Raw genomic sequence first — 26,652 nt, forward strand, 5'->3', positions numbered from 1 at the left:
GGGTTTGAAATCTAGATTATTAATTATTTTTGTATGCTACATTTAATTAATTATTATTTGTATTTGTTTATACATTTTTTTACTCTTTTTGATAGGTATACTTATTTTCATTTTTATCAAGTAAAATTTAACTTTTTTTTAGTATAATTATTTTATTATTATCAAGTATAATTTTACAGGTTCACCATATGCAATAAGGAGACGAAAAAACTCAGATTGACTTGTCATATAGATGATATATAAATGTAATATGGGATATCCTACAAGTAATACCCATACAAATGCATTGTATTGTCAAATTTGTCACACTTACTATAATGCTTCTATCAAATATCATGCATGTTTCAAATGTCACTTTACCATTATATTATAATTACTCTTTGGGTCTACACATACATTTCTTGGTAAACATTTTTATTAAACAATGTGTATGCTTCAAATAAAAATTTTGCATTTTATTGTATACTACTCCTCTTCTTCTAAAATACCATTGTTGTTATGCACTATTAGACCACACTAAAAATTATATTTTCTTTAAAAAAATATTATTTATCATCAAGAAAATATTTGTTTAACCCTATATTGTACTATGCAAATTCATACAATGATAATTTTCTAAAATTACGCTATCAACTTATCCCTTGAACCTCTCGCAGGTACAAGTGCTAGTTTAATAATAAAATACTAAAATTTATTTGATTATCTACAAGACAACTAATCGTTATATCACTAACTTAAAACCTAAGCAGCTAAGAATTGAACATGATTTATAAATTACAACAAAGTAAACAATCTTTCTTAATAATAAATACAAATTTACAGCTTTATTTAACATCCATTCTAATATTATCCGACACACAAACTTAGAAGTTTAAAGTAAACTTTTAGATAGATTAGTTTTAAATCTAACTTATCGACAATCTCATTGCTTCAAACCAAAATCCATTTTAGGTACACATCGGTAGATTTGACTTTTATATTTCGAAGGAAAGAATTCTTTCATGACTTTGTCCTGTTGTGGCTTTGTCATAAATGCTAAAATCTCCGTCTTAAGTGATGAAACGAACCGTAAGTATGAACGTGGTTAAATTTTAGGCATTAATCTATACGCATGCCAACCGATGAGACAGGAAGACACCTGTTTCGATTGCTGAATTTCGTTGATTTTCTCCAAATTTCATTATGTTTTTTAGGCAAAGCCAATAAGTTTTTTAGTAATAGTATTATTTAAATTTAAAAATATATTAAAATTATACAACTTTATAATACATAAGTAAACTTTAGAAATTTATAAATATGATTGGTTCTCCAAAAAAATAATTGCCATTTCATGATTCCAATAGTTACGGTACGAACTAATAAATTTCATGTCTACAAGGTCAAAGATTGAAAATGAAGTCACGTGGCATATAATATATTGGGTTCATTTTGATTAATAAATAAAACATTGCTATCTAAAGACCAAATGGGCTCAATTCGATTAATAAATAAAACACTGCTATCTAAGAGATGTCGTAATCGAGACTCCAAACCGAATAAGATCATAGTCATGCATTTTGAAAACCATACATCTAATGGAAAAATTAGGCTTTGAAAAAAAAGTCAACTTTAACTATTTAACACTTATAGCCTAAGATTTACAATATTTCTTTTTCCTTATCTAACTTATCATCCATTTATATTAAGATTGTTTTTACCACATAGATCCTAGAAACTTGTTTAATGCTTGTAATAGAAAACACAACCATATTTCAAAAATATTCAAACAAAGAAATTCACACTCTAAAATTTGATTTTATTTATTAATTACTGATCATAGATTTCATTTGAACAGTGTCAAAAGAGTAAACTCCTTTGAACTGTGTCAAGGAAATACTACAAACAGTAAACATCTACCTACCTACATGTCCTGAATCTTTGCCTTATATTGTCAATGGTGTCTGAGGTCTCCACACCGAATTGTGCCCATTGACGTTGTCAATGGTGTCAACATCGTGTGAGAGTTCTAGACTCCTTACTACGGTTTTGACAAAGACCTACATGTCCACACAGAGGTGTATGAAAAGGCATGGGCTGGACTTCCCCTTCCTGAAAAGGAAAATTCCTTCCTTGCCTTGAGTCTTGACCTTAACGTTGTGGACTGTGTGGGAGCTCTCTGCCTCTAGAGTAATGGTCTTGCCAATTAGAATTTTGGCCAAGACCTCCATCCCTCTCCTACAAAGGAGAAGAGGGTGGAGGATGAACTCGCTCTAAGGTCAAAGACTCTCCCACACCAAACAAAAAACCTACTCTAGAATACTAGAGCAAGTTGACTGCTGTGGGTCAAACAACTCTCAGGACTAGAGTTTTGTGCCCTTTTGCCAGTGCCTCCAATGCCCAATACCATTGTTAAGGTTTACGCCTGTTCTTTCCTTGCAGCGTGCACTGCTTCTCCAGATTTTGAACAAGCTGGCCGAAGCGTCCTCTTTAAAACTCTTTCACTTGATTCTGTAGCCCTTGCCCCACTGGATTTTTGGACATTTGGCAGTTCCTGGATTTCACACAAAACCAAAACATAATTACATTAAAGAGATTTATAAACCAGATTTGAAAGGCAAAACAAGATGCTATATAAAGAAGAAGAACCAAAAGCACGCTAAGATTACCTTTGGCGGAGTTTCTGTAGTTCCTCGTAATAAAACACGGGAATACTCTCACAATTACTCTCTAACATACGGACCAGCTCAGCCAGCTCAGGCATCTTCGATAGATCCACATCAACGAAACACCGAGATCTTTTGGAGAAAATGGCAAGGTGCACCTTGGCAGAGTGGATTTCTATCTTAATAATAGAAGGAAACGAAATTCCGAGTTCGTATTTTATGTAAACATCAATGAATTCCAACAGATGTAGGACTTTGTAAAGCTGCCTAGTAAGGGTTTGTTCGACAAGAGGCTCTCTCTTCTTTATGTAAACATCAATCGATCTTGACAATCCAGAACGCCCGCCTCTTGTGCTGGCCCATTTATCTAGGGAATCCAATACAAACAATTCAGACCGCTTAACCCAGTACATGGCATCCCAGTAAACCCCGTACATTTTATCCCGGTAAACCCAGTCCGCGGTATCCCGGTAGTCTAAGAAGGATAAGATGTCGTGCCGGTACTTTGAGATGAATAAGATGGCATCCTGGCAATCTGAGATGGATAAGATGGGCGCCCATAAGATGCCATCCCGGTAATCTAAGATGGGTAAGAAGTCTGGCAAGACGTCTAAGATAGCCTGCTCAAGACAAAGTAAGGCCAGCCCATGGAACCCCAAACAGAAACAAATGGCAGAACTGTAATGAAGAGGAGGGTGGGTTTGCGAGCCCTATATATAGCAAGGCAGCGGTATCCAGCCGACCAAACTATAGCGTTTGTTGACAAAAGATTTAGAATAGCATGTGGGATACGGCTGTCTATGAAGCTGACGACAACCAGAGACTAACTAGGTACATGCATCTAGAGCCTTATTTTTAGGCGGTGCCGAATTTGCACCGGCCGGTGACATCATTTCTTCATGCCCATCGATCATCGTACTCTGTCACATCTGTACCGTCCAGTTAATCGTTAGGAAAAATACGTAATGTCAGCTGCATCATTTCTCCGCCCGTGGATATACAGCCACGAAAATGCACTTCTTTTACATTGCTTTTTCTAACTTTTTAAAAAGTTGACTAAGTCCTCTCCTCCGTATTGAAGTGCATTTTCGTGGCTGTATAGACATTGCCCATTTCTCCATTTCCTACCTAACCCACTATTGATTTTGGTGTCTTGACTTTTTAGTCCCTGCCTAACCCACTATTAATTTTGGTGTCTTGACTTTTTAGTCCTTGCCTATATAAGGTACTAATGTTTTCATTAGACCTCTTATTTAATTTATACAATTCTAAAAATATTCAAGTTCTAAAGTTTGACAAGATTTCTATTTTTAAATTAATTTATGGTAGTTTATTTCTATTTATCAATTGGTCAATTATAATTTTCTTGGAGTTTTATGCTATTTTCATAGTTCAAAACTTCAGAAATATATCTCAGAACATTAATTGCACTTAAATAGTACTCCCTGACATTGCTAGTTGTCCGGATAATGTAATTGTCCCCAATATCAGTGATTGGACGTTCATTGGGCAAGGTATCAACCATCATACAAGGGAAGTAAAGAAATAATAAAAAACTAAGCAAACTGTCATTCGCTGGTGGCGAAGGCAAGTCACTTGACACTATTATTTGTAATTGTTATATTGGTTTGTCACTTCTTTGAATAGCATGCAAAGTTTTTAATTTTTATTTTTTCTAACTTGTCTTGAGAACAAGTGGCCAATGGAGAACATGGTGATATTATATGTAATTCAAAATATTTATATTGGCATTGGAATGCACGAAAATGGAATGAATCTACATTGCTAAGTTAGTGGATCTCCACCATGGCTTAGAAAGTGGACCACCAAAGTAACGACAAATTTTAAGCAATTTCTGGACGTGAACTAAGAAGATGAGACACTACGAGTACAATATAAAAAGTAGATATGTGACCACATTTTCAAGATCACATGAGCCCCAACCCAAAAGTAAGAAACAACTTAAAATTCAATATTGAGAAGAATAAAATACCCCATCATAAATATACATATATATTTAGAAAATTCAGCTTAAATTTATGAATTAATTATTTTACTTAAAAGTTAAATCAAATGTATTAGTTAAGAAAACTTGATAAGATATTATGTGGTGGATATATATAAGTGGTCTTTTGAGGTGTTAAAAAATATTAGGATGTGTCTTGTGAAGGGACCTTACCTTGGATACACGTTGCAAGGGACCTACCATGAATTTTTATTATTAATTCTTCTTGAAAACGCCTAGGGCGGCAATAAACTACTCTTAAAAATAAGAAATCTGTTCGATATAGATATATCATATACCTACTCTAGGAAGCTTACTATCTTTCGTTTAAAATTATTGAATAAAGCTAAAATATATTAATAAAAAGATTACATCACAGCTCCCATCATACTTGCGTTAACATTAGCAACCAACACATTCTATAAAAAAATACATACCATAATAATAAGCAGCTGTGACAACCAATACATACAAAAGTAGTTGTAACGACCAAGGCATCTCAAACGAAAGAAATCACAATTATTTCAGGAAGAATTAATAATAAAAATTCAGGCTAGGAAAGGATAAGATCAAGTTAATACCATCTAGAAGCCAGATAAGATCCCGGGTCGCACTTTGTTAATTATTGTTAGTTGGACAGCTATTATTTCTGACCCGAAAATAGCAGTAGTATTTATGGGTAGCTTGGACAGCTGTTCGTCCTTATCTATGAATAGCAGTTGTATTTATGGGTGGTTTGGACAACTGTTTGTCCACTTGCCAAAAATTAGTAAATGGTTATTATTTACTAATTCTAGTGATTCCCTTTTGGACACTTTGCAACCAATTCTACTATTGGCTGTCGAGTTGTCTTTATCTCAGCCATTGGTTTGATTTAATCTCGGTCATTGGTTTACCAACAGGAGTAATATAAAAAGGGGTCATTGGGTCATTTAGAGAAGAAGTTTTGGAGAAACGTTTGCAGTGTTAGCAAACAGTCTTGTAGTGTTAGCAAGGGCGCAGTGTTAGCGTGAGAATAGCAGTGGGGAATATCAACGGGAGAAATTAGGAGGTTGTCGAAGTTCTGCCAGTGTGAGGCAAGGAGTTTTGTATCTCTTGATTTGCTGAAGTTTAATATAATTCCTCATCTGTAGAACTAATTTTCCCTTAGGGGTTTTTCCAAGGACAATTTGTCCGAAAATATTGTGTTCATTGTGTTGCGCATTTCTTTTCGTATTTTATAAGTGAAGTTGCAGTTGTGTTATTTTTCGATATTAGCTGGAAATTTGTTTTCAGCAGTTTAATAATCGTTTATGATAGGAGATTAATAATCAGTGACTGCAATAGTTTGATTTTTCACATGGTATCAGAGCATTGTTAAGGGTAGAAGAGTTTTTCCCTAGGAAAGAAATTTTGATCTCTTTAGATTTATTATTGCTTTAAACCCTTGAGATGGCTTCAGCTGGTTTGAGAGATCAGGATAGATTGGATGGTGCCTCAAATTTTGGTGTCCGAAAGGCCATAATTTCTTTATTGTTGGAAGAGAATGGTATCAAAGATTATGCTACCAGTGGTGTACCTATACCAACGGATGCAACACAGCTTGCAGCATATAGAAAGGACAATGCCAAAGTGAGGAGGATTATCCTTGATGGTGTCAAGGATCATATTGTTCCACATATCTTGGAGCTAGATACAGCAAAGAAGATGTGGGACGCCATTCTAAATCTATACCAGAATGCTACCACCAATAGGAAGTTGATTCTCAAAGAGAAGCTAAAGAATACCCGGATGAATCAGGGAGAAGACGTCACAAGTTACCTCACCAAGCTCAGACTTGTCAAGGATGAGTTAGCAGCTGTTGGAGATAGCCCTAGTGATGATGAGCTAGTGAGAATAGCCCTAAATGGGTTTACTAAATAATGGAGTGTCTTTGTTCAAGTTGTCAGTGGATGAGATACTTTATCGAGTTGGGATCGACTATGGACTGATTTCACTCAGGAAGAGTTTAGACTAAGTCTTGTCAATGGGACCAATAAGAGTCAGAAAAATGAGGTGGAACAAGAGAACGTTGCCCTAGCGGGTAAAGGGAAAGCAAAGAAGGGATCTAGAAAAGGATCAAATTCACAAAGTGAAAAGAAGAAGAAGGACCTTTCTAAGGTCAAGTGCTTTGAATGTCACGAGTTTGGCCACTATGTCAGTGATTGCCCAGAGAGGAAAAAGGGTAAGAAGCAGGTGGTAGCTTCAGCAAGTGCAGAAGAACTCTCCAGCAAAATGGAAGATGAGTTTGCACTCATAGCTTGTATGGTTAGCTCAACCTCACAGTGTGTTTGGTATATAGATAGTGGGGCGTCATTTCATATGACAGGAGTTAGAGAGTACTTTTCCAATTACAAGGAGGAGGACACCAACATCCAGATTTCTATGGGAAGCTTGTCCAAACTCAACCCTGTTGGGAAAGGGACTGTTCAGTTTCAGAGGGAGAATGGAAAGATAATTCCTCTTCATGATGTGTTATATGTGCCAGGCTTAGGTATGAATTTGATTTCTGTATCTGTTCTTCAGGATAGGGGGTATAATGTACTCTTTAGAGGGACACATGTGTTGATTAAGCACAAGGATTGGAAATCACCCATAACTATTGGAGTTAGGAGTGGTCGCCTTTATAGATTGCAATTTGATACTCCTAAGGCACTTATGAGCAATAGTAATCCTAGAGATCTTGGAGAGCTATGGCATAGGAGGATGGGCCATATTCATCATGGAGCACTTAGATTGCTTCATGAGACCGTGACAGGTGTTCCAAAGGTGAGCACAGAGCATGACGATGTATGTAAGGGATGTGTGTTGGGGAAGTTTGCGAAAGAATCTTTTCCAAGGAGTGACACCAGATCTAAGGGTGTTCTTGATCTAGTACATTCAGATGTTTGTGGACCAATGTCGACGAAATCTCTCATAAGATATGAGTACTATGTTACTTTTATTGATGATTTCTCTAGAAAGACCTGGATATACTTCTTGAAGACTAAGGATGAGGTTTTTAGTCGATTCCAAGAGTTCAAGGCTCTTGTGGAGAACTCGACAGGAAAGAAGATAAAGGTTCTTCGGTCAGACAATGGAGGCGAGTACAAAGGAAATGTCTTCCAGGAGTTCTGCACCAAAGAAGGAATCAAGAGAGAATGGATTGTTCCTTACAATCCATAGCAGAATGGAGTTGTTGAGAGGAAGAACCATTCTATATCGAAGGCAGCAAGAGCTATGCTACATGACCAGGACATGCCCCATTACATATGGGCAGAGGCGTGTAATACAACAGTCTACATTCAGAATAGAGTTCCACACAAGGTGCTAGGGAAGATGACACCAAAGGAGGCTTTCACAGGGAAGAAGCCAGATGTTAGTCACATCAAGATATTCAGGAGTTTGGCATATTGTCATATTCCTGGAGATACATGTACAAAGTTAGATCAGACTGCAGAGAGGGGATACTTTGTTGGGTACAGCGAGACCTCAAAGGCATATAGGATTTTCATTCCGGGGACTAAAAGAATTATTGTCAGACGGGATGTCAAGTTCATGGAGGACAAGGCATTCAGGAGATCCAGAGATTTGCCAGCAGATGATCAAAGTGAGCAGCCAATAGAAGCTCCAAGACCAAGTCAAGGGCAGCAAAGCTCAAGTACAGTTACCAGTACGAGTGTAGACTCAGTTAGTGAAGATTCACAGAGTATGGAGCAACGGGTGCAACAGGAAATGCATCTAGAAGACTTAGAGGTTGACATTTTATCTTCTATAGTTGGCAGCACGAACCATGTGGTTCCAGATACACAAAGGGATACGCAGGAGTTTGTGGGAGCTCCTAGGAAGAGTACTAGACAGCAAAGACAACCAGCCAAGTTCAATGACTATGTGGCATTAGTTAGTCAGTTGGTAGATAGTAAGCCTTCTAGCTATCAGGAAGCTGCAAAACATCAGGTATGGCGAGATGCTATGGTTGAGGAATATTCTTCAATAATGCAGAATGATGTGTGGGAGGTAGTACCTAGACCAACAGATAGGGCTGTAGTTGGATCACGCTGGATCTATAAGATAAAGCACGGTGCAGATGGTAGCATCGAGAAATACAAGGCTAGGTTTGTGGCAAAGGGGTTCTCTCAGAAGGAGGGAATAGACTATGAGGAGACATTTGCTCCAGTTGCCAAGTATACTTCTATACGAGCTGTAATCTCACTTGCAGCACAGATCGGATGGCAAATCCATCAAATGGATGTCAAGACAGCATTCCTCAATGGTGAGTTGAAGGAGGAGGTATACATAGAAAACCCAGAAGGCTTTGTAGCACACAGCAAAGAGACCCACGTGTGCAGATTGAAGAAAGCATTGTACGAACTCAAGCAGGCTCCTAGAGCGTGGTATGAGCGCATTGATACATACTTGCAGAAAATGGGCTTTGTGAAGAGTGAAGCAGATGCTAACCTCTACTACTTGATGGTTAGGGGTGAGATTCTCATTCTTGTTCTTTATGTGGACGACCTATTTCTTACAGGTTCACTAGCGCTCATAGTGGATTGCAAGAAGAACCTTGCAGAAGAGTTCGAGATGAAGGATTTAGGACTTATGCACTACTTTCTAGGCATGGAAGTGTGGCAGACAGATGGGGAGATTTTCCTTGGTCAAGGGAAATATTGCATTGAAATCTTGAAGAAATTCGAGATGGAGGATTGCAAAGCCATGTCTACACCCATGATCACGAATTGGAGGAAGGTAGATACAACTAAGGAGAAGGATGTAGATCCCACTTTATATAGACAGTTGATTGGTTTGCTTATGTATTTGGTCAACACTAGACCAGATATAGCATTTGCAGTAAACTCTCTTAGTCAGTTCATGGTTGAACCAAAGAGAATGCATTGGATAGCGGCTAAGCATGTGCTACGTTACTTGTGTGGTACAGTCGGGTATGGGATCAGATATGTTCAAGGTGAAGGTATCAGGTTGATAGGCTATACTGACGCAGATTGGGAAGGAAGTACAACAGACAAAAGGAGCACTTCAAGGTGTTGTTTCAGCTTGGGATCAAGAGTTGTATCTTGGTTCAGCAGGAAGCAGAAGTCTGTGGCTCTAAGTTCAACAGAAGCAGAATACATAGCAGCTAGCATGGCAACATGTGAAGCTATATGGCTTCGAAAGTTGTTAGTAGCCTTGTTTGGTCAGAAGGTTGAGACTACTGTGATACATTGTGACAATCAGAGTTGCATCAAGTTGTCTGAGAATCCAGTGTTTCATGATAGGTCTAAACATATAGATATCAGATATCACTTCATCAGAGATTGTGTACAAAGGGAAGTTGTTCGACTACAATACATACCTACAAATGAGCAGGTAGCAGAAATTCTGACGAAGGCTTTGGGAAAGGCCAAATTTATCTTCTTCAGAGATAAGATGGGTGTCATTCCGAACAGCTTCCTCGCTAAGAGGGAGTGTTAATTATTGTTAGTTGGATAGCTGTTATTTCTAACCCGAAAATAGCAGTAGTATTTATGGGTAGCTTGGATAGTTGTTCGTCCTTATCTATGAATAGCAGTTGTATTTATGGGTGGTTTGGACAGCTGTTTGTCCACTTGCCAAAAATTAGTAAATGGTTATTATTTACTAATTCTAGTGATTCCCTTTTGGACACTTTGCAACCAATTCTATTATTGGTTGTCGAGTTGTCTTTATCTCAGCCGTTGGTTTGATTTAATCTCGGTCGTTGGTTTACCAACAGGAGTAGTATAAAAAGGGGTCATTGGGTCATTTGGAGAAGAAGTTTTGGAGAAATGTTTGCAGTGTTAGCAAACAGTCTTGTAGTGTTAGCAAGGGCGCAGTGTTAGCGCGGGAATAGCAGTGGGGAATATCAACAGGAGAAATTAGGAGGTTGTCAGAGTTCTGCCAGTGTGAGGCAAGGAATTTTGTATCTCTTGATTTGCTGAAGTTTAATATAATTCCTCATCTATAGAACTGGTTTTCCCTTAGGGGTTTTTCCAGGGACAATTTTTTCGAAAATATTGTGTTCATTGTGTTGCGCATTTCTTTTCGTATTTTATAAGTGAAGTTGCAGTTGTGTTATTTTTCGATATTAGCTGGAAATTTGTTTTCAGCAGTTTAATAATCGTTTATAGGAGATTAATAATTAGTGACTGCAATAGTTAGATTTTTCACACACTTGACTACTTATTATTATTTTTAAAAATGATATCGGCAAAATCAAACCGCACGTTGTTTGGGTATGAAGTCTAATAGTCACATATTGATAGTTCAGTTCCTCTTGTTTCTTTGCATTCAAATGACGTGCATTCTTTGACCTTGTTTCGATATCCACGTAAGAGAAGCAATAAAGGCCCTTTCAATGGAATGATATAATCATCAATCCCATTTTCCACTTGTAATCCTTAATAAAGCATCACATCCTAGATGTAGGTAAAATAATCACGTCTCATACCAAGGTAGAAGCATTTGAGAGAGAAGCAAAAACCACCTAAGGATACATGAGCCTTGGGAATTCTTGACACTGGTTACAACTTGTGGTTTTATATAGGGCCTTCTCCATTTCAACGTGGGATACCTCAAAAATAACTCCCATTGTGTCTGAACATATTCTATAAGAGTTGATCACCTATAAAGCTAAAATGAGTCTTCTACAATACATGATGGAAAGAATAGCTTGCTTGCTTGATCGAAAATGTATTTATGTGACCTTGTTCAAAAGCAAGGTTAAGTCCATATAAATAAACATGATTGTGAATGTGTCTTAAACATATGTTATGAGACTTGACTAAATATTATTAAATGAGCTAGCATCTAAGATTAAATTTCAAAAGATAAAATAAGATCTTAAGACTCAAGCACGTAAAAAAGATTCATTAGAGGGTGAAATATTAAAAAAGCTCTCTTAAGTGCAACTTAGATTCTAGCAAATTATTATGCAAATGATGCGACCAAGTCATGTTAGGATATCCATTTGCAACAAAATTTCTCATAAATGAAAAAGAAAGGAATTCTACCAAGATAAAACTCCCTTGAGGCATAATTAAATATATTAAATCATTCCATTTATATCTTTTTGCGTCTAATACATTAAAGGTGTGAAATTTCAATGTCTTAAATGGTTGCTTAAAAGTAATTATTAGCAACTTTACTATTCCTACTTAATAATAAACTCCGAGAACATTTGAGACATGAATTTTTTAAATATGTAATTGTTAAATGCCCTTGTTGCATTAAGATTGTAAGATAAATATGTAAACACATAAGTATAATATCAAGCCAATAATTGGAAGTTGATGTCATTTATGTTTCATATATGATGTATTTCTACCTACTTGTCCATGTTAAGAAAGGTAAAAGAGGATTATAGGTACAAGTCTAAGATTTAAAAGGTAAAAGCTTGAAAATGAGATTGTGTGGTAATATATTGGGTCCAGTCCTTTTGAATATATATGAACCAATCATTTGTCCTAATATATAAATAAATATATCTACAATTTGTTAGCAAAACAAAATTATTTAATCAATTAATTTACTTTTAAGAAAGACCTGACATGGGATCAAGTCAATTTAGAGATGTCTGGAGTGGAATAGAAATCCATAAGAGACTAGAGACCAAACAAGAGCATTGTTGGGGGTGTGAAGCCCAAGAGTCATTCTTGGCTTCCCGTGAATTTTACTTCTCTAGTCAATTCGAATTGGATATTCAAGAGTTATTTTGGATTTTTTTTATATGATCTCTTATATCTTGTAAAGCAACTTGTACTTCTGTGATTAATAAAGGATTCAGACCTTCTTAGTGCGGATGTAGGAAACATTTATTGAACCATGATAAATTATGTGTTCCTATGATCTTATTTTCTATCGTTTACATCTTTATTTCTTGCTCTTTTTATTTATAATTTGCATTAGAGCATAGAAGTTTGTTGGTCACAATTGCAATGGTTGAAATTCTATAGTCATCAAAGAATTAAAGGTGCAAAAATTCTATGGGTAGAATTTTGGTCTGTGGAAAGTTCAAATGCAATCATTGTTGATAACGCAAGATATTGCACTTGCACTTGGGTAAGCATACAAAGTTGTGATACCAAAAGGGGGGTATAAGATGCCACTTTTTGTTGAAATCAACAATTTATGAACTTCAACAAGAATTTGAAGATAGTTACACTAAAAGTTTCAAAATATGACTAAAACAAAAGTTATAGTCCTCTAAATCTAGTTTCTAAACTACTAATTTTTTTTTAAATGGTGAGTTTAAAGCCCTCAAAAAAGGGAGGCACAGAAAGTGGTACTTTTTTTTTAGTAAAAACATAATGTAGTGCAAAGTGTGGTCCCCCTTGTTTAATTATTTTTTGGAAATTCTTTTGTTGCTCCATTCAAAAGTTAGCTGACACCATGTAGTTTATCCCTTAATATTTTGGCAATTTTTTAAATGATCTACATTTTTAATGAATTTTGTAAGTGAACACATCACAAAAATACAAAATATCCGTGTGCTTCCCCTACAAATCATTGAGAACAAACTAAAAGTCAAAACTACATTTTTAAAAGTGTGTAGAATGAAGTCTAGTTTCTAAAAAACTAAATTGTTGCAAAATCAGATAAAGGAGCTAAAATCTAACCCCCAAATACTACACATTGGTTTTAGAGGGAAAATGAACATACATTAGAAAAAAACTTATAGTTGAAAGGCTTAAAATAGTCTAAATTCAAAATAAATTATATGGTTACATAGCTAATACAGAGGTCTACAATATCATGTAACTTGATTGTATCCATATTCAAGCATGGACAAACCAGATTGAGAGTACACAAGGAAAAACATGTATTTTTGGTATGCTTGCTAGAAATCACATTTGAGATCAATATGAAACAATCAAACCTTTGGGTTGGAGCTGCAATGAAAATCCAAGCCTTAGGTTTGGTGAATTTGAGTGCATTATGAAATGCATACACGCTATAGGGTGTACATTCTATATTTAAAGAATAGGGTGTATGCACTACTAAGGATATTTTACATAGCCAAAAGAGAGAGGGAGGGAGGTACAGAAGGTGATAGGAAGAGAGAGGAATAAAATGAATAGTATAAAGAGATGTAGAGAGAGGATATGATGGAGAGGAAAAAATAGAGTGAAAGAGAGAGAGGGAGCACATGTATCAATGAGAGAGAGAGAGAGGAGATAGGAAGAGAGAGATTTCAGGTAGGATGTCCAAAGAAGAATATAGAGATTAGATAGGATGTAGAGAGAGCTTGACTAATAGACAAAGAGATAGAGCATAGGATCATGGATATAGGAAGACAAAGAGAGGCAAAGATGGGATGGAGAGTGATCTAGCAAGGGATAGGAATATAGAGAGGGTGTGTTAAATATTTAGTAAAGAAAGAGGATACTCCATGTAGATATGAAGAGGGAGTGAATAGGATGGTAGGATGGAGAGCTTGAGGGGATAGGATAAAGAGATAGTGTGAGAGAAAACTAGATAGGATAGAGAGAGAGAGAGAGAGAGAGAGAGAGAGAGAGAGAGAGAGAGAGAGAGAGAGAGAGAAGGGGGTAGGAAGAAAGAGGGGATATGATGGAGAGAAAGAGAGTCAAGGATAGGAAGAGGGAGAGAGGATAATATTGAAAGAGAGAGAGAGAGAGAGAGAGAGAGAGAGCAAGGGATAGTATGGAGAGAGTGAGAGTGAGATCTAGAGAGAGAATAGGGGATAGAGAGAGAGAGAGAGAGAGAGAGAGAAAGAGAGAGATGGGATACGATAGAGTGAGAGAGTGATTGATGTGTGTGTGTGAGAGAGAGAGAGGGGGGGGGGGAGAGAGAGAGAGAGAGAGAGAGAGAGAGAGAGAGAGAGAGAGAGAGAGAGAGAGAGAGAGAGAGAGAGAGAGAGAGAGAGAGAGAGATCACATATATCTATGAAAAAGGAAATAGTGTGTGTGAGAGAGAGAGAGGAAGAGAGACTGGATAAAATGTAGAGAGCCCTAGAGAGAGAGGATAGGATTGGGAGACAGGGAGATGGAAAGAGATGGTGGATAGGATGTAGAGAGAGAGAGAGAGAGAGAGGGATAGGATGCAAAGAAGGGTAGGAAGAGAGAGAGATTTATTGATGAAGAGAAGGAGAGTGATTGTTGGAGAGAGAGAGAGCAAGGGATAAGATGCATAGAAAAGGTAGGAAGCTTTTTCAGGGATAGGATGGAGAGAGAGAGTATGGGATAGGAAATGGAGAGAGAGAGAGGGAGACAAGACAACATGGAAAGAGAGAGAGAGAGAGAGTAGGAGAAAGCATGATTGGTGGAGAAAGGGAGATATCAATTGATTTAGAGAGAGGGGATAGTATATGGACAGAGTGAGATAAAGTTCTCTAGAGTAATTGATGGAGAGAGAGAGAGAGAGAGAGAGAGAGAGATGGAAATAGATAGTGGATAGGATGGAGAGAGAGGGGGGGGGATCTAGAACGGAGATAGGAAGAGAGAGATTTTGGGTAAGATGTCTAGATAAGAATATAAAGAGTGGATAGGATGTAGAGAGAGCTTGACTAATAAACAACGAGATGGAGTATAGGGTCATGGATATAGGAAGAAAAAGAGAGGCAAGGATGGGATGGAGAGTGATCAAGTAGGGGATAGGAATATAGAGGGGGGGAAATATTTAGTAGAGAGAGAGAGAGAGAGGGACAGAGGATACTCCATGTAGATATGAAGAGGGAGTGGATAGGATGGTAGGATTAGAGCTCGAGGGGATACCGAAAAAAGAGATAGCGTGAGAAAAAAATAGATGGGATAGAGAGAGAGAGAGAGAGAGAGAGAGAGAGAGAGAGAGAGAGAGAGAGAGAGAGAGAGAGAGAGAGAGAGAGGGGGGGGGGATATGATGGAGAGAAAAAGAGTCAAGGATAGGAAGAGGGAGGGAGGATAAGATGGAAAGAGAGAGAGATTGGGGGATAGTATGGAGAGAATGAGATAGAGTGAGAGAGTGATTCATGGAGAGAGAGAGAGATTGGGGGATAGTATGGAGAGAATGAGATAGAGTGAGAGAGTGATTCATGGAGAGAGAGAGAGAGAGAGAGAGAGAGAGAGAGAGAGAGAGAGTAGGGGATAGGATAGAGTGAGAGAGTGATAGATGTGTGTGTGTGTGTGTGCGTGAGAGAGAGAGAGAGATTGCATATATCTATGAAATAGAAAATAGTAAGAGAGAGAGGGGGAAAGAGAAAACATGGATAGTATAGAGAGAGGAAGAGAGATTGGATAAGATGTAGAGAGACTTGGAGAGAGAGGATAGGATTGGAGACAGGGAGATGGAAAGAGATAGTGGATAGGATGGAGAGAGAGAGAGAGAGTGATTGATGGAGAGAAGCGTAGAGTAATTATTGGAGAGAGAGTATGGGATAAGATGCATAGAAAAGGGTAGGAAACTTTCTCAGGGATAAGATGGAGAGAGAGATAGTGTGGGATAGGAGATGGAGAGAGAGTGAGAGAGGATAGGATGGAGAGAATAGGAGGGAGCATGATTGGTGGAGAAACGGAGATATCAATTGATGTAGAGAGAGGGGGGGATAGGAAGGAGGAGAAGGGATAGTATATGGAGAGAGTGAGATAGAGAGAGAGAAAGAGAGGATATGATGCAAAGAAGGGGTATAAAGAGAGAGTTATTAATGGAGAGAAGAAAGAGTAATTGATGGAGAGGAGAATGATTATTGGAGAGAGAGTAGGAGATAAGATTCATAGAAAGGTATAGGAAGATTTATTATAGATAGGATGGAGAGAAAGACTGTATAGGATAGGAATATTTATCAAGGATAGGATGGAAAGAAAGAGAGTATAGGATAGGAAGAGAAAGAGAGGTTTAGATAGAATAGAGAGAGTGTGAGAGAATGGGATAGGAAGAGAGCAAGACAGATAGATAGGATGGAGAGATAGTGAGAGAGAACAAGATAAGAAGATATAGAAAGATAGATAGGATCGAGCGAGAGAGTGTGTGAGAGAGAAAATGGTATAGGATGGAGAGAGAAGGGAGTAGGAAGACCAATATGGTATAGGTTGGAAAAGAAGGGACAAAAAAATTGTATTTACATAGTGCGATCGTACTATAGTGGGATCGTGCTATGTAAATACACAAAAGAATTGCTCAAACAACAATGTGACTATTGAGAAAAGCTCACATTGTCCATTTTGTAGTTTGTTTTGTTATGTTTTTATGATAAAAATGTAGGTTTCATGGTATTGGAAGTCACAAAAGACTATTTTTGGTGTTGGAAGTGCCAAAATCAATCATTTTTTACACTATTTCGACTATTAATCAACATTGCAACATATTTGAGGTTAGTGGAGTACTTTTGAAATGTATATTGTGATTATAGAGATAAATTGTATTCTGATTTGGTAAGTTATAATATATTGTATTCATATCTATATTATTGTAATTCGTATGTTTGCATGATTCAATGTTTAGAAGACATTGTAATCTATATGTTTGAATGATTTCACATGTAGACATCATCATCATGCTAAGGAAGAAACTAAAAATTCAAACACTGGAAGAGAAGGAGAGTGATTTGGCAATTAAAAGGAAAAAAAATGACAGTACTGCATGAACAAAGAAAATTGGAATCAATTAATGAAAATATGGTTTTGGAAGAGGAGCAAGAACCACTAAGAGAAAGAAACAAAGGTATATAATTAGAAAGACAAAGAGAACAAATGAGACTCTCATGGTCAACAAGATAATTAAATTGTGAAGGTATGCCATCTTCCAATATTGGAGTCATGTTGTCATCTCATGTTGAAGAGACACCATGTTCTACATTGGAGGGTGTGTGCACTTCATAATATCATGTCGAAGGCACAACATCAACATACCACCTAGGTGATATTCCACCTTTCACATCTTATTGTGAAGGCACATCATCGTCGGTTGAAGGTATGCAACTCATGCACAATTATATTGATGTTTAAAATATTGAGAGCACTAAAGAGATTAAAAGACCTTCTACAATTATTTTTAGAAATCCAATATATTTGATTGATATTGATACTAATATTTTACGATCATTGTTTGATAAGATTCCAAAGTGCACTTGTCAAAGAAAAGTTAATTGTATGTGGAGATTATTCTTTGAAGAATTGTACGTGACAAGAAGATGCCAATTATTTTTTGAAATGATGAGGAATTTTAAATTTAGGCCCATCATTAAGATTCTTGGGCTAAGAAAAATGGATGAGTCAAAGGAAAAAAACATTGTAAAGAATCTAATGAGTGCATACGACAAAATGGGTTCTAAGTCATGCACCAAAGATAGTAATATCACAAGATTCATACTTACATCAACAATGGTGAGAACTCAAATGAAGAAATATTGGATCATTAGAATCACAAGAAAAGAAATGCAAATAGGTAGGGGTACTCTAATGAGAGCCATCAGAAGGTGAGAAGGAGTGCAAGATCCAACAAAAAATGAGTTATCAACATTTGACGATAGACTACCGTAGAAGGATAAAGAAATTAGTGAAGCTTTGAAATCATTGATTGAATTTTTTTGGAAGAATAACACATGTGTTTTGCCTAATCAAAGAGATATGGTAAGATCAAGGGTTAGTAGTAAAAACCACGATCCACATGTGAAACATTTTTTGATTCAACTAAGACACAATTCTTTGCAAAATTTAATGGTATGTATCCTCAAATTAAAATTATTCAAAGGTATTTTGAAATGGGTAAACCTTTTTATGTGAAGATAAATCTCACACACAACTTGTTGTAGGGTTCATATTTAATTTTCTAACCATTTTGATGTTTTTAGGCATATATGTGTGTTTTTGCATTCTAACTTTGTTATGCAGGAGTAACATAAATGAGCCACCTAGATCTTCAAGAGAATTCATTTCTATCATTCTATGTGAAAGAGGGGGAAGTCAATTATTTTACAAGTTGACATGCTTGATGTTGAAATAAATTGGTTAATTGTGTATTATCTTTTATGTTACACAAAATGTCATATCTTTGCAAGTCAAGGTATGCAGAGCTCACTTGGGTAATGAAGATAGTTTCCTATGTCTATCAAGCATTCCAGTGTTTTTTGAGTTTAGAAGACAGTGTGAACCGAGTTCACTTGGGTGACAAAGAGAAGTTCACAAAAATTTATTGTTAACCAAGCTCACTAGGTTAATGAAGGAAAATTTAGATGGAACTAGTGTTAACTGAGTTCACTTGGTTACCAAAGGAAGTTTGTGAAGATGAAGTGTTAACTGAATTCACTAGGTTAACATAGGAAAATCATTTCTAAGTTAGTTTCTACCAAGCATGGTTGGCTAATGAAGGATTTTCTTATTTTGGCAATATTGATTTTAATAGATTTGTTTGTTGGTTCTAGCCGACTGAGGAGATGAATATTGAATATTCGAAGTTGTATTCAAGCCAACTTGACAATGCATAAGGTATAAGTATAAGGTCAAGTTGAGGATTTAATGTGTGCAAGTGTATGGAAGAATAGAAGATGCTTAGAGGAAGTGAATCAAAAGGATATGCAAAATATCCTTATGGAGATACAAAGATACATTCAATCAGAAAGAATCAAGTATACAAGCTAGAATTGAGATCTATAATTAACAATTCAAATGCATCAGAAATTAGGTCATCCCATTGTTACTCTCTAACCATTGTAGCAATTATCTAAATCTCTTAACAAAGTTGGCTAAACAGCTATTTGTAAATCCTCTAACAAGGGGGAATTTCTAGATTGAGGTGTCTAAAGACCTCTAACAAGGCCACTCCTAACAAGGTGATTAAATCCTCTAACATGGTCATATCTAACAGTGTGTTTTGTAACCTTTAATAGGGTTGGCTCTTAATAGGGCTCACTTCAGAAGAGTGAAAAATCTAACATTGTTCTAACCCACTGTTACTACTTTGTCCTTTTTCCCTTTGAAAAATCTAACATTTTTCTACAAACCTTCTTATATCAATCTACATTTTGGATCAAAACTAATGCCTATTCACCTACTCTAGTGTCTTATCCACGACAAAGTGGCCTTCCAAGCTTCCTTGGTGTTTCTCCTTTACAATGGTTTCCCTCACAGAACATTAAGGTATGCACATTTGATGTCCCTTGAATAATAATCCTTCCTACAATACAAACTCACTGAAATCAATCTTGAATCCCTGTTGAAACTTTACACATGGCTCATGTAAGCATCTTTGAAATCATTATCCTCCTTGTAGAGTTCCTTCAAATTTTCCATTCCTATGGTATTCAATTATACTTCTTGTATGGTCAAGGCCTTCCTATTAAGAGCATTAGCTACCTTGCTAGTAACCCCTTTCTTGTGCTTAAGGACAAATGTGTAAGGTTGCAAAGCCTCAACCCATTCCATCTGCCTTTGGTTTAATTTCTCCTACCCATTCAAAAAGCTTAGTGCATGGTTATTAGTATAAACCACAAACTCCCTAGGTAATAGATATTGTCTCCATTTTTTGAGAGCTTTTACCATTGCATATAGTTCCAAGTCATATGTAGAGTACTTTTACTTGGCTTCATTTAACTTTTGTGAAAAGAATGCCACAAGGTGTCCTTCTTGGCTTAAAACTGCTCCTATAACCAACTTGCTAGCATCACACTCTACCATAAAGAGTTGATTGAAGTTTGGAAATTTGAGGGTTGGTAGTTCTATAATCCTTTTCATCAACATTTCAAAACCTTGGTCTACTGCTAATGTCCACTTGAATTGGCATTTAATTCCTCACTTAATAGTATTGAGGATAGATGCACACACATGGCTGAAGTTCCTCACAAATTTCCTATAGTAGGAGGCTAAATCATGAAAGCTCCTAACATCCCCTATAGTCCTAGGTGTTGGCCAATCAAATATTGACTTCACCTTATTAGGATCCATCTTAATACAACCATTTGCAACCACAAAACCAAGATACACAAATTTAGGTTTGAGAAACTCGCACTTGTCCTTATTGATCATCAGCTTTTCTTGATGTAGCCTCCTCAAGACCATCTCCAAATGCATTAGATGTTCTTCCTTGGACCTACTAAATATCAAAATGTCGTCAAGATAAACAACTACAAACTTACCAATGAAATCTGCTAGTACCTCATTCATGAGCCTCATGAATGTACGAGGTGCATTGATTAGGCCAAAAGGTATAACAAGCCATTCATATAGGTCCTCATTATTCTTGAATGTTTTTTTCCATTCATCTCCAGATCTCACTCTTATTTGATGATATCCTAATTTCAAGTCCACCTTTGAGAAGCAGCAAGAACCCCCTAGATTGTCCAACAAATCTTCTATCTGGGGCATGAGAAACCTATATCTGATGGTGATCTTGTTTATAGTCCTAGAGTCTGTGCACATCCTCCATTTACCATCCTTTTTTGGAGCAAGTATTGTAGGTATAGCACATGGGCTTAAGCTCTTCCTTATCAAGCCTTTATCCAATAAATCATGGATTTGCCTCAGTATTTCATCATTTTGACTTGGTGTCATCTTGTAGGCTACCTTATTTAGAAATTTTTCTCCAACTATGAGGTCAATATAATGAATCACTTCCCTCATTGGTGGCAATGCACTTGGTAAGTCATTATCTACTATGTCATGATACCTTTCCAATAATTCTTGCACCTCTACTGGCATACTAGCTTTCTCCTTTGTTTCCTCTTCAAGTCGCACTACCATAGCACAACAAACTCCTTTCTCCTTTTCATGGCCTTGAGAAACTCCTTCCCACTCAATCACATCACACTACTACCCACATGTTTCTCCTCAACAATCTCTAGTATTGGATCCATTTGAAATTTCTTACGTTGCTTGTTGATCATGTAGGTGTTTTTCTCACCATCATACATGGCCTTAACCTCAAACTACCATGGACATTGTAGGAGTAGGTGACATGTATCCATAGGCATGATGTCACATAAAACCTTGTCCTTATAGTCACCAATCTCAAACTCCATCATAGTCTTCTCATCCACAACTATATGTTGTTATTTTTTTAACCAAGAGACTTTGTAGGGAGTGGTATGACGTATCCTCCTCAACTTCAACTTGTCTACCATTTCAGTATAGAAAATGTTCTCAGTGGAACCAAAGTCCACTATAATCTTGCAGATCTTCCCATGGGACCTACAAGTTTTTTTGAACAAGTTCTTCCTCTGTGGTGGTTTTGTGGTACTAGGTACTTTCAACAATGTTCTCCTCAACATTAAGTTCTCTCCCTCCAATATTGGTCTTGCCCTTGAGATACAAGATGTAACACTTTGTGTGTCATCCTCCTATACCAACTAATTCCTTCTTCCCCCTAGGAAGATGAACTTGCTCTTTCCAAACACTTTCCTATTGCCTGGCCTAACTAATTGCAATGATAGCACCTACCAGTGAAGACAGAGTTAGACCTGCCTTGTGATTGAAACTTGCCTCTAGAAAACCTTCTTCCTCTCTAGCCTCCTCTTTAGAGCTTGACCCTCTATTTTGGTTCCCACCATTTCCATTAGTAGAATTACTTTCATCAGCTTTTTTAGGACCTTTTCCCCTTCCATAGTTATGTCTGTCTCCAAACCCTTTGTTATTGTTACCCCATCCTCTTTGGTAAGACTCATTCCTCCTCCTAGCCTTGTCTTCATGATGCAAGAGGATTGAGCTTTGATTTTGGTGGAGTTATGCTTTCATGGTTAGGGATGTGTTGGAGACACATTGGAGAACCTTTCCTCGTGATTGCATAGAGATTGGATGGATTGAGTTGAAGTTTGTGTTGTTTTTACCTTGTTGTTGGAATTGTGTTTTTCTAGTCTTGGGTGCCTATTGAAAGAGATATAACTAATTTTTCACAATGAATGAGAGGTTGTGCACTTCAAGGATTGAAGAAGGCCTGGAGAGTTGTCTTTGGTTAGGGGCGCAAGTCCTAATTCATCATAAGTTGGGAGATATGGAAATTCTCCTAGAGTATCAATTTTTACCAATTTTGCGTGACAATTTTTTTTGCTTGAATTTCAAGATGGATGCACACTTATCCTAAAGGAATCAGCCTTTGCACGTTTAAGGGGTTGTAGAGGACCTAAATTTATACCTTCAATTTTAAGCACGAGTTCTAATTCAATTGGAGGTAGGAGATATCTATTGATTTCTGGACAATTAATTTATGTTGGATGTTGACTTGTGGCTCTTCAAGTATTTAATGTTAGTTTTTGGCATTCTAGGCCAACTTGTGGCTTAGATTGGTATAAGTAGGGGTTGTGGTGAAGTCTTTTAGTCATTCATGATGGAGTGATTCATTCATTTGAGTGTGGGGGAGCATTTGAAGAGCGAGTTTTTCTCGATTCTGTGGACAAAACATCAAATGTGAGGTAGTTTATAGCAGGATTGTGATGGAGTTGTGAATGTGTGGACAAAAGACTGAATGTGAGGTAGTTTACACTTGGATCTTGGATAAAGTTGGAGGAAAGCTAGGGTTGTGGCTATAAAACAAGGAGATGGCTTGGTGGACTTGCAAGCACAAGTTTAGATTTCCTTGGTGGTTTCTTCTAGATTGTTGTTATGTTATAGATCTAGACTAGCTAGGATTAGTGTTTGGGTTGGATCTTGTTGGATCTTGCAGAATTGATTTTGTAATTGCTATTTGTATTTGGCCCTAACTCGAAAGGCCTTACAACCATAAATTTTGCATATAATCAATTATATTTTATGAATAAATTATTGTAATTTGGTATCAGATCTTGCATTGTTGCTTCTTGTTGTTGTGTTTCCACTATGTGGTTATATTGTTGGGGTCTAGGACATCTCTTTTGGGGGTACTCCAACCTTGCCCTGTGTCACTTCAACCCTTAATGCCATTTGGAAACACTTGTGCATGCTAACATGGTGATTTCATCTTGAATTCCCTATCTTAACCCATTAAGGTATCTTGCTACCTTTTCCAACTCCTCTTGTCTCCTAGCCCTAAGGCTCAACTCGTTGAACTCTTCAATGTAATCACTTACTAACATATCCTTTTGTCTCAGATTTTGTACCTTTTGGTACATTTGGATCTCATAATTAGTGGGTAAGAACTGCACCTTGGGTCTTATCTTCATCCTTTCCCAAGAAGTGATTTTCTTCTTTCCTGCAGCCACTCTATCATCCTGCATCATATTCCACCAAGCAAGTGTTGAACCTTTGAGCCTAGCCTTAGCATAGCGGACTCTCTTCTCCTCTACCACTTCCTTGTAGTCAAAGTGATTGTCTATGGATTCAATCCAATCTAGGAGTTCTTCTCCATTAAAACTGCCACTATAACAACTCACATGTTCCAACTTGTTAACTGACTTCAAAGCATCTAAGAATAGTTTTTGGTCCTTGTCCATTGGTGCATTGATATGATTAGATGATTCTCCTACTTGAGTCTCATCTTCCTCATTACTCTCATATCCCCATTCAATGATCTTTTTCTTGCTCTTTGTCTTTGATAGGTTTGTTTTGGCCAATAACTCATTGACCAATTTCACAATAGTATTCTTGCTCATTGCCTTGGGCTACATGTTGTCATCCTCTTCACTTTCTTCAACTTCAAGACTTTCCTCCTCGTCTGACATATACCAAGTTAAGAGTAGGCTCTAATACTACTCTGATGCAAAGGATTCTAGGCTTCTAGATTTTCCTTATTCCAACCATCCAACGGTCAGTAGTGATGGAAAAAATATGAATAGCAATCCAAATCTTCATTAACCTTCTCCAATCATCAGTCCCATGCTTATATCCAAGCATGGGGTGGTTGTATTTGGTTGCAACCAATCTTGTCCAAATCTTGCAAAATTTATTCAAGCAACTTTACAACATTTTTGGCAACTTTTTGAAATTAGAGAATTGTAGCTCTTTGTGTCAACTTAGTGGGTGGACATGCCCTCCCTGACCCTAGATAGGATGTAGAAGGCCTTACAACACCATTCCAACTTATCCTACCCCACAATGACACTCTTCCCCTATCCTAAGCCAAAAATAACAGCATTTGGCCTAGTGAGCAATGTAGGCTCTTACAATTTAAAAGGGGTTAACCCTTGCATCCATCCCATTGTTTATTCAAACACACACCAAAAACTTCCTAATCCAACTTAGGAAACACACTTAACAAGCTAAGAAGGGGAGGTGCCCTGTAGCAAAAATAAAACAGATCATCATCTTGGGAATTCCCTCTTTCTTAAAGAAGGCAATTGCATAAAAGAGGTTGGTGCAAAGCTCAATAAGTATTGTGAATTGAACATATAAAACTAGCAATTGAACTTTGGTGTAGAGAGAGAAATATAGAGCTGATGTATACTTTTATATATACATCTCATGTTCCGAATCCAATGCCCTCATTCTTGATTTGCAGTTCTCAAATTCTAACTCGTTTTATTGTGCAAGTGCCCAACACCAAAGGTTCCTAAAGAGACGTTGCCAACTTGGTTAATGGACGTTCCAATACTGTGCATCAGTTCTAAATACGTACTATTTTATTTGTGTGGGTCCCAGCAACCATAAGTTTCGCGGGTCGTCCAAGCGCTATTGAGAAAGTTGCACCGTTGATTTTAATATTTAGCTTCGCCTCATTCATAGTGAAAACGCCTAGGGTGGCAATAAACTACTCTTAAAAATAAGAAATCTGTTGGATACAGATATATCATATACCTACTCTGGGAGGCTTCCTATCTTTTGTTTGAAATTATTGAATAAAGCTGAAATATATTAATAAAAAGATTACATCACAGCTCCCATCATACTTGCGTTATTGACATTAGCAACCAGCACATTCAATAAAAAATACATACCATAATAATAAGCAGCTGTAACAAGCAATGCATACCAAGGCATCTGGGAAGAATAAAGAAACCACAGTTATTTCAGGAATAATTAATAATAAAAATTCTGGGTAGGTCCCTTGCAACGTGTGTACAAGGGAACGATAAGATCACGTTAATACCATCTAGAAGCCAGATAAGATCCCGTGTAGCACTTGACTGGTTAAATTTTTAAAAAATGATATGGGCAAAATCAAACCGCACACTGTTTGCGTATGGAGTCTAATAGTCACATATTGATAGTTCAGTTCCTCTTGTTTCTTTGCATTCGAATGACGTGCATTCTTTGACCTTGTTTCGATATCCACGTAAGAGAAGCAATAAAGGCCCTTTCAATGGAATGATATAATCATCAATACCATTTGCCAGTTGTAATCCCATTCTTCAATACATAATGGAAAGAACAGCTTGCTTGCTTGATTGAAAATGTATTTATGTGACCTTGTTCAAAAGCAAGGTTAAGTGTGTATGAATCGACATGATTGTGAAATGTGTCTTAGTCAATGGGCCTTTGGTCTAATGGTGAAGTTGAATGGATCACAAATAGCCCACAAGGAATCAAGTCTTGCTAAGTTCAAGGTCCGAAGACATCAAAAAGGGATGAGGCCGGGATCGTGCCCTGGGCGAATTTGGCAGCGTGGATGCTCCTCAGTCCTTGGCTCTTAGCCGAAGAAGTTTCAAGCACGCGTGGGCCTGTATCGGGTACCTAAAATGTCTTTGTGGATGACCTCCATCAAAAAAAAAAAAAAAAGTGTCTTAATCATATGTCATGAGACTCGACTAAATATTATTAAATGAGCTAGCATCTAAGATTAAATGTCAAAAGATAAAATAAGATCTTAAGACTCAAGCACGTAAAAAAGATTCATTAGAGGGTGAAATAAAATAAGATCTTAAGACTCAAGCACGTAAAAAAGATTCATTAGAGGGTGAAATATTTAAAAACTCTTTTCAGTGCAACTTAGATTCTAGTAGATTATTATGCAAATGGTGCGACTGAGTCATGTTAGGATACCCATTTGCAATGAAATTTCTCATAAATGAAAAAGAAAGGAATTCTACCAAGACAAAACTCCCTTGAGGCATAATTAAATATATTAAATCATTCCATTTATATCTTTTTGCATCTAATACATTAAGGTGTGAAATTTCAATGTCTTAAATGGTTGATTAAAACTAATTTTTAGCAACTTTACTAT

The 26,652-nt window shown here is 36.9% G+C and overlaps 1 protein-coding gene across 1 annotated transcript; it reads right to left on the minus strand.

Annotated features, from left to right (window-relative positions):
• Positions 1-1,774: 1,774 nt before the first annotated feature.
• On the minus strand, positions 1,775-24,142 carry LOC149580624 (uncharacterized). Its single transcript, XM_089805209.1, has 3 exons — positions 23,552-24,142; positions 2,646-3,352; positions 1,775-2,530 (listed from the first exon to the last, which is right to left on the minus strand). The coding sequence occupies exons 1-3, from the start codon at positions 24,140-24,142 to the stop codon at positions 2,467-2,469; spliced, it is 1,362 nt and encodes a 453-aa protein (XP_089661335.1). The 3' UTR covers positions 1,775-2,466.
• Positions 24,143-26,652: the final 2,510 nt, after the last annotated feature.

Source organism: Cupressus sempervirens, chromosome 1 (assembly GCF_028749045.1).
Source record: "Cupressus sempervirens isolate cs-2001-9-10 chromosome 1, ASM2874904v1, whole genome shotgun sequence".
NCBI classification, from domain to species: domain Eukaryota; kingdom Viridiplantae; phylum Streptophyta; class Pinopsida; order Cupressales; family Cupressaceae; genus Cupressus; species Cupressus sempervirens.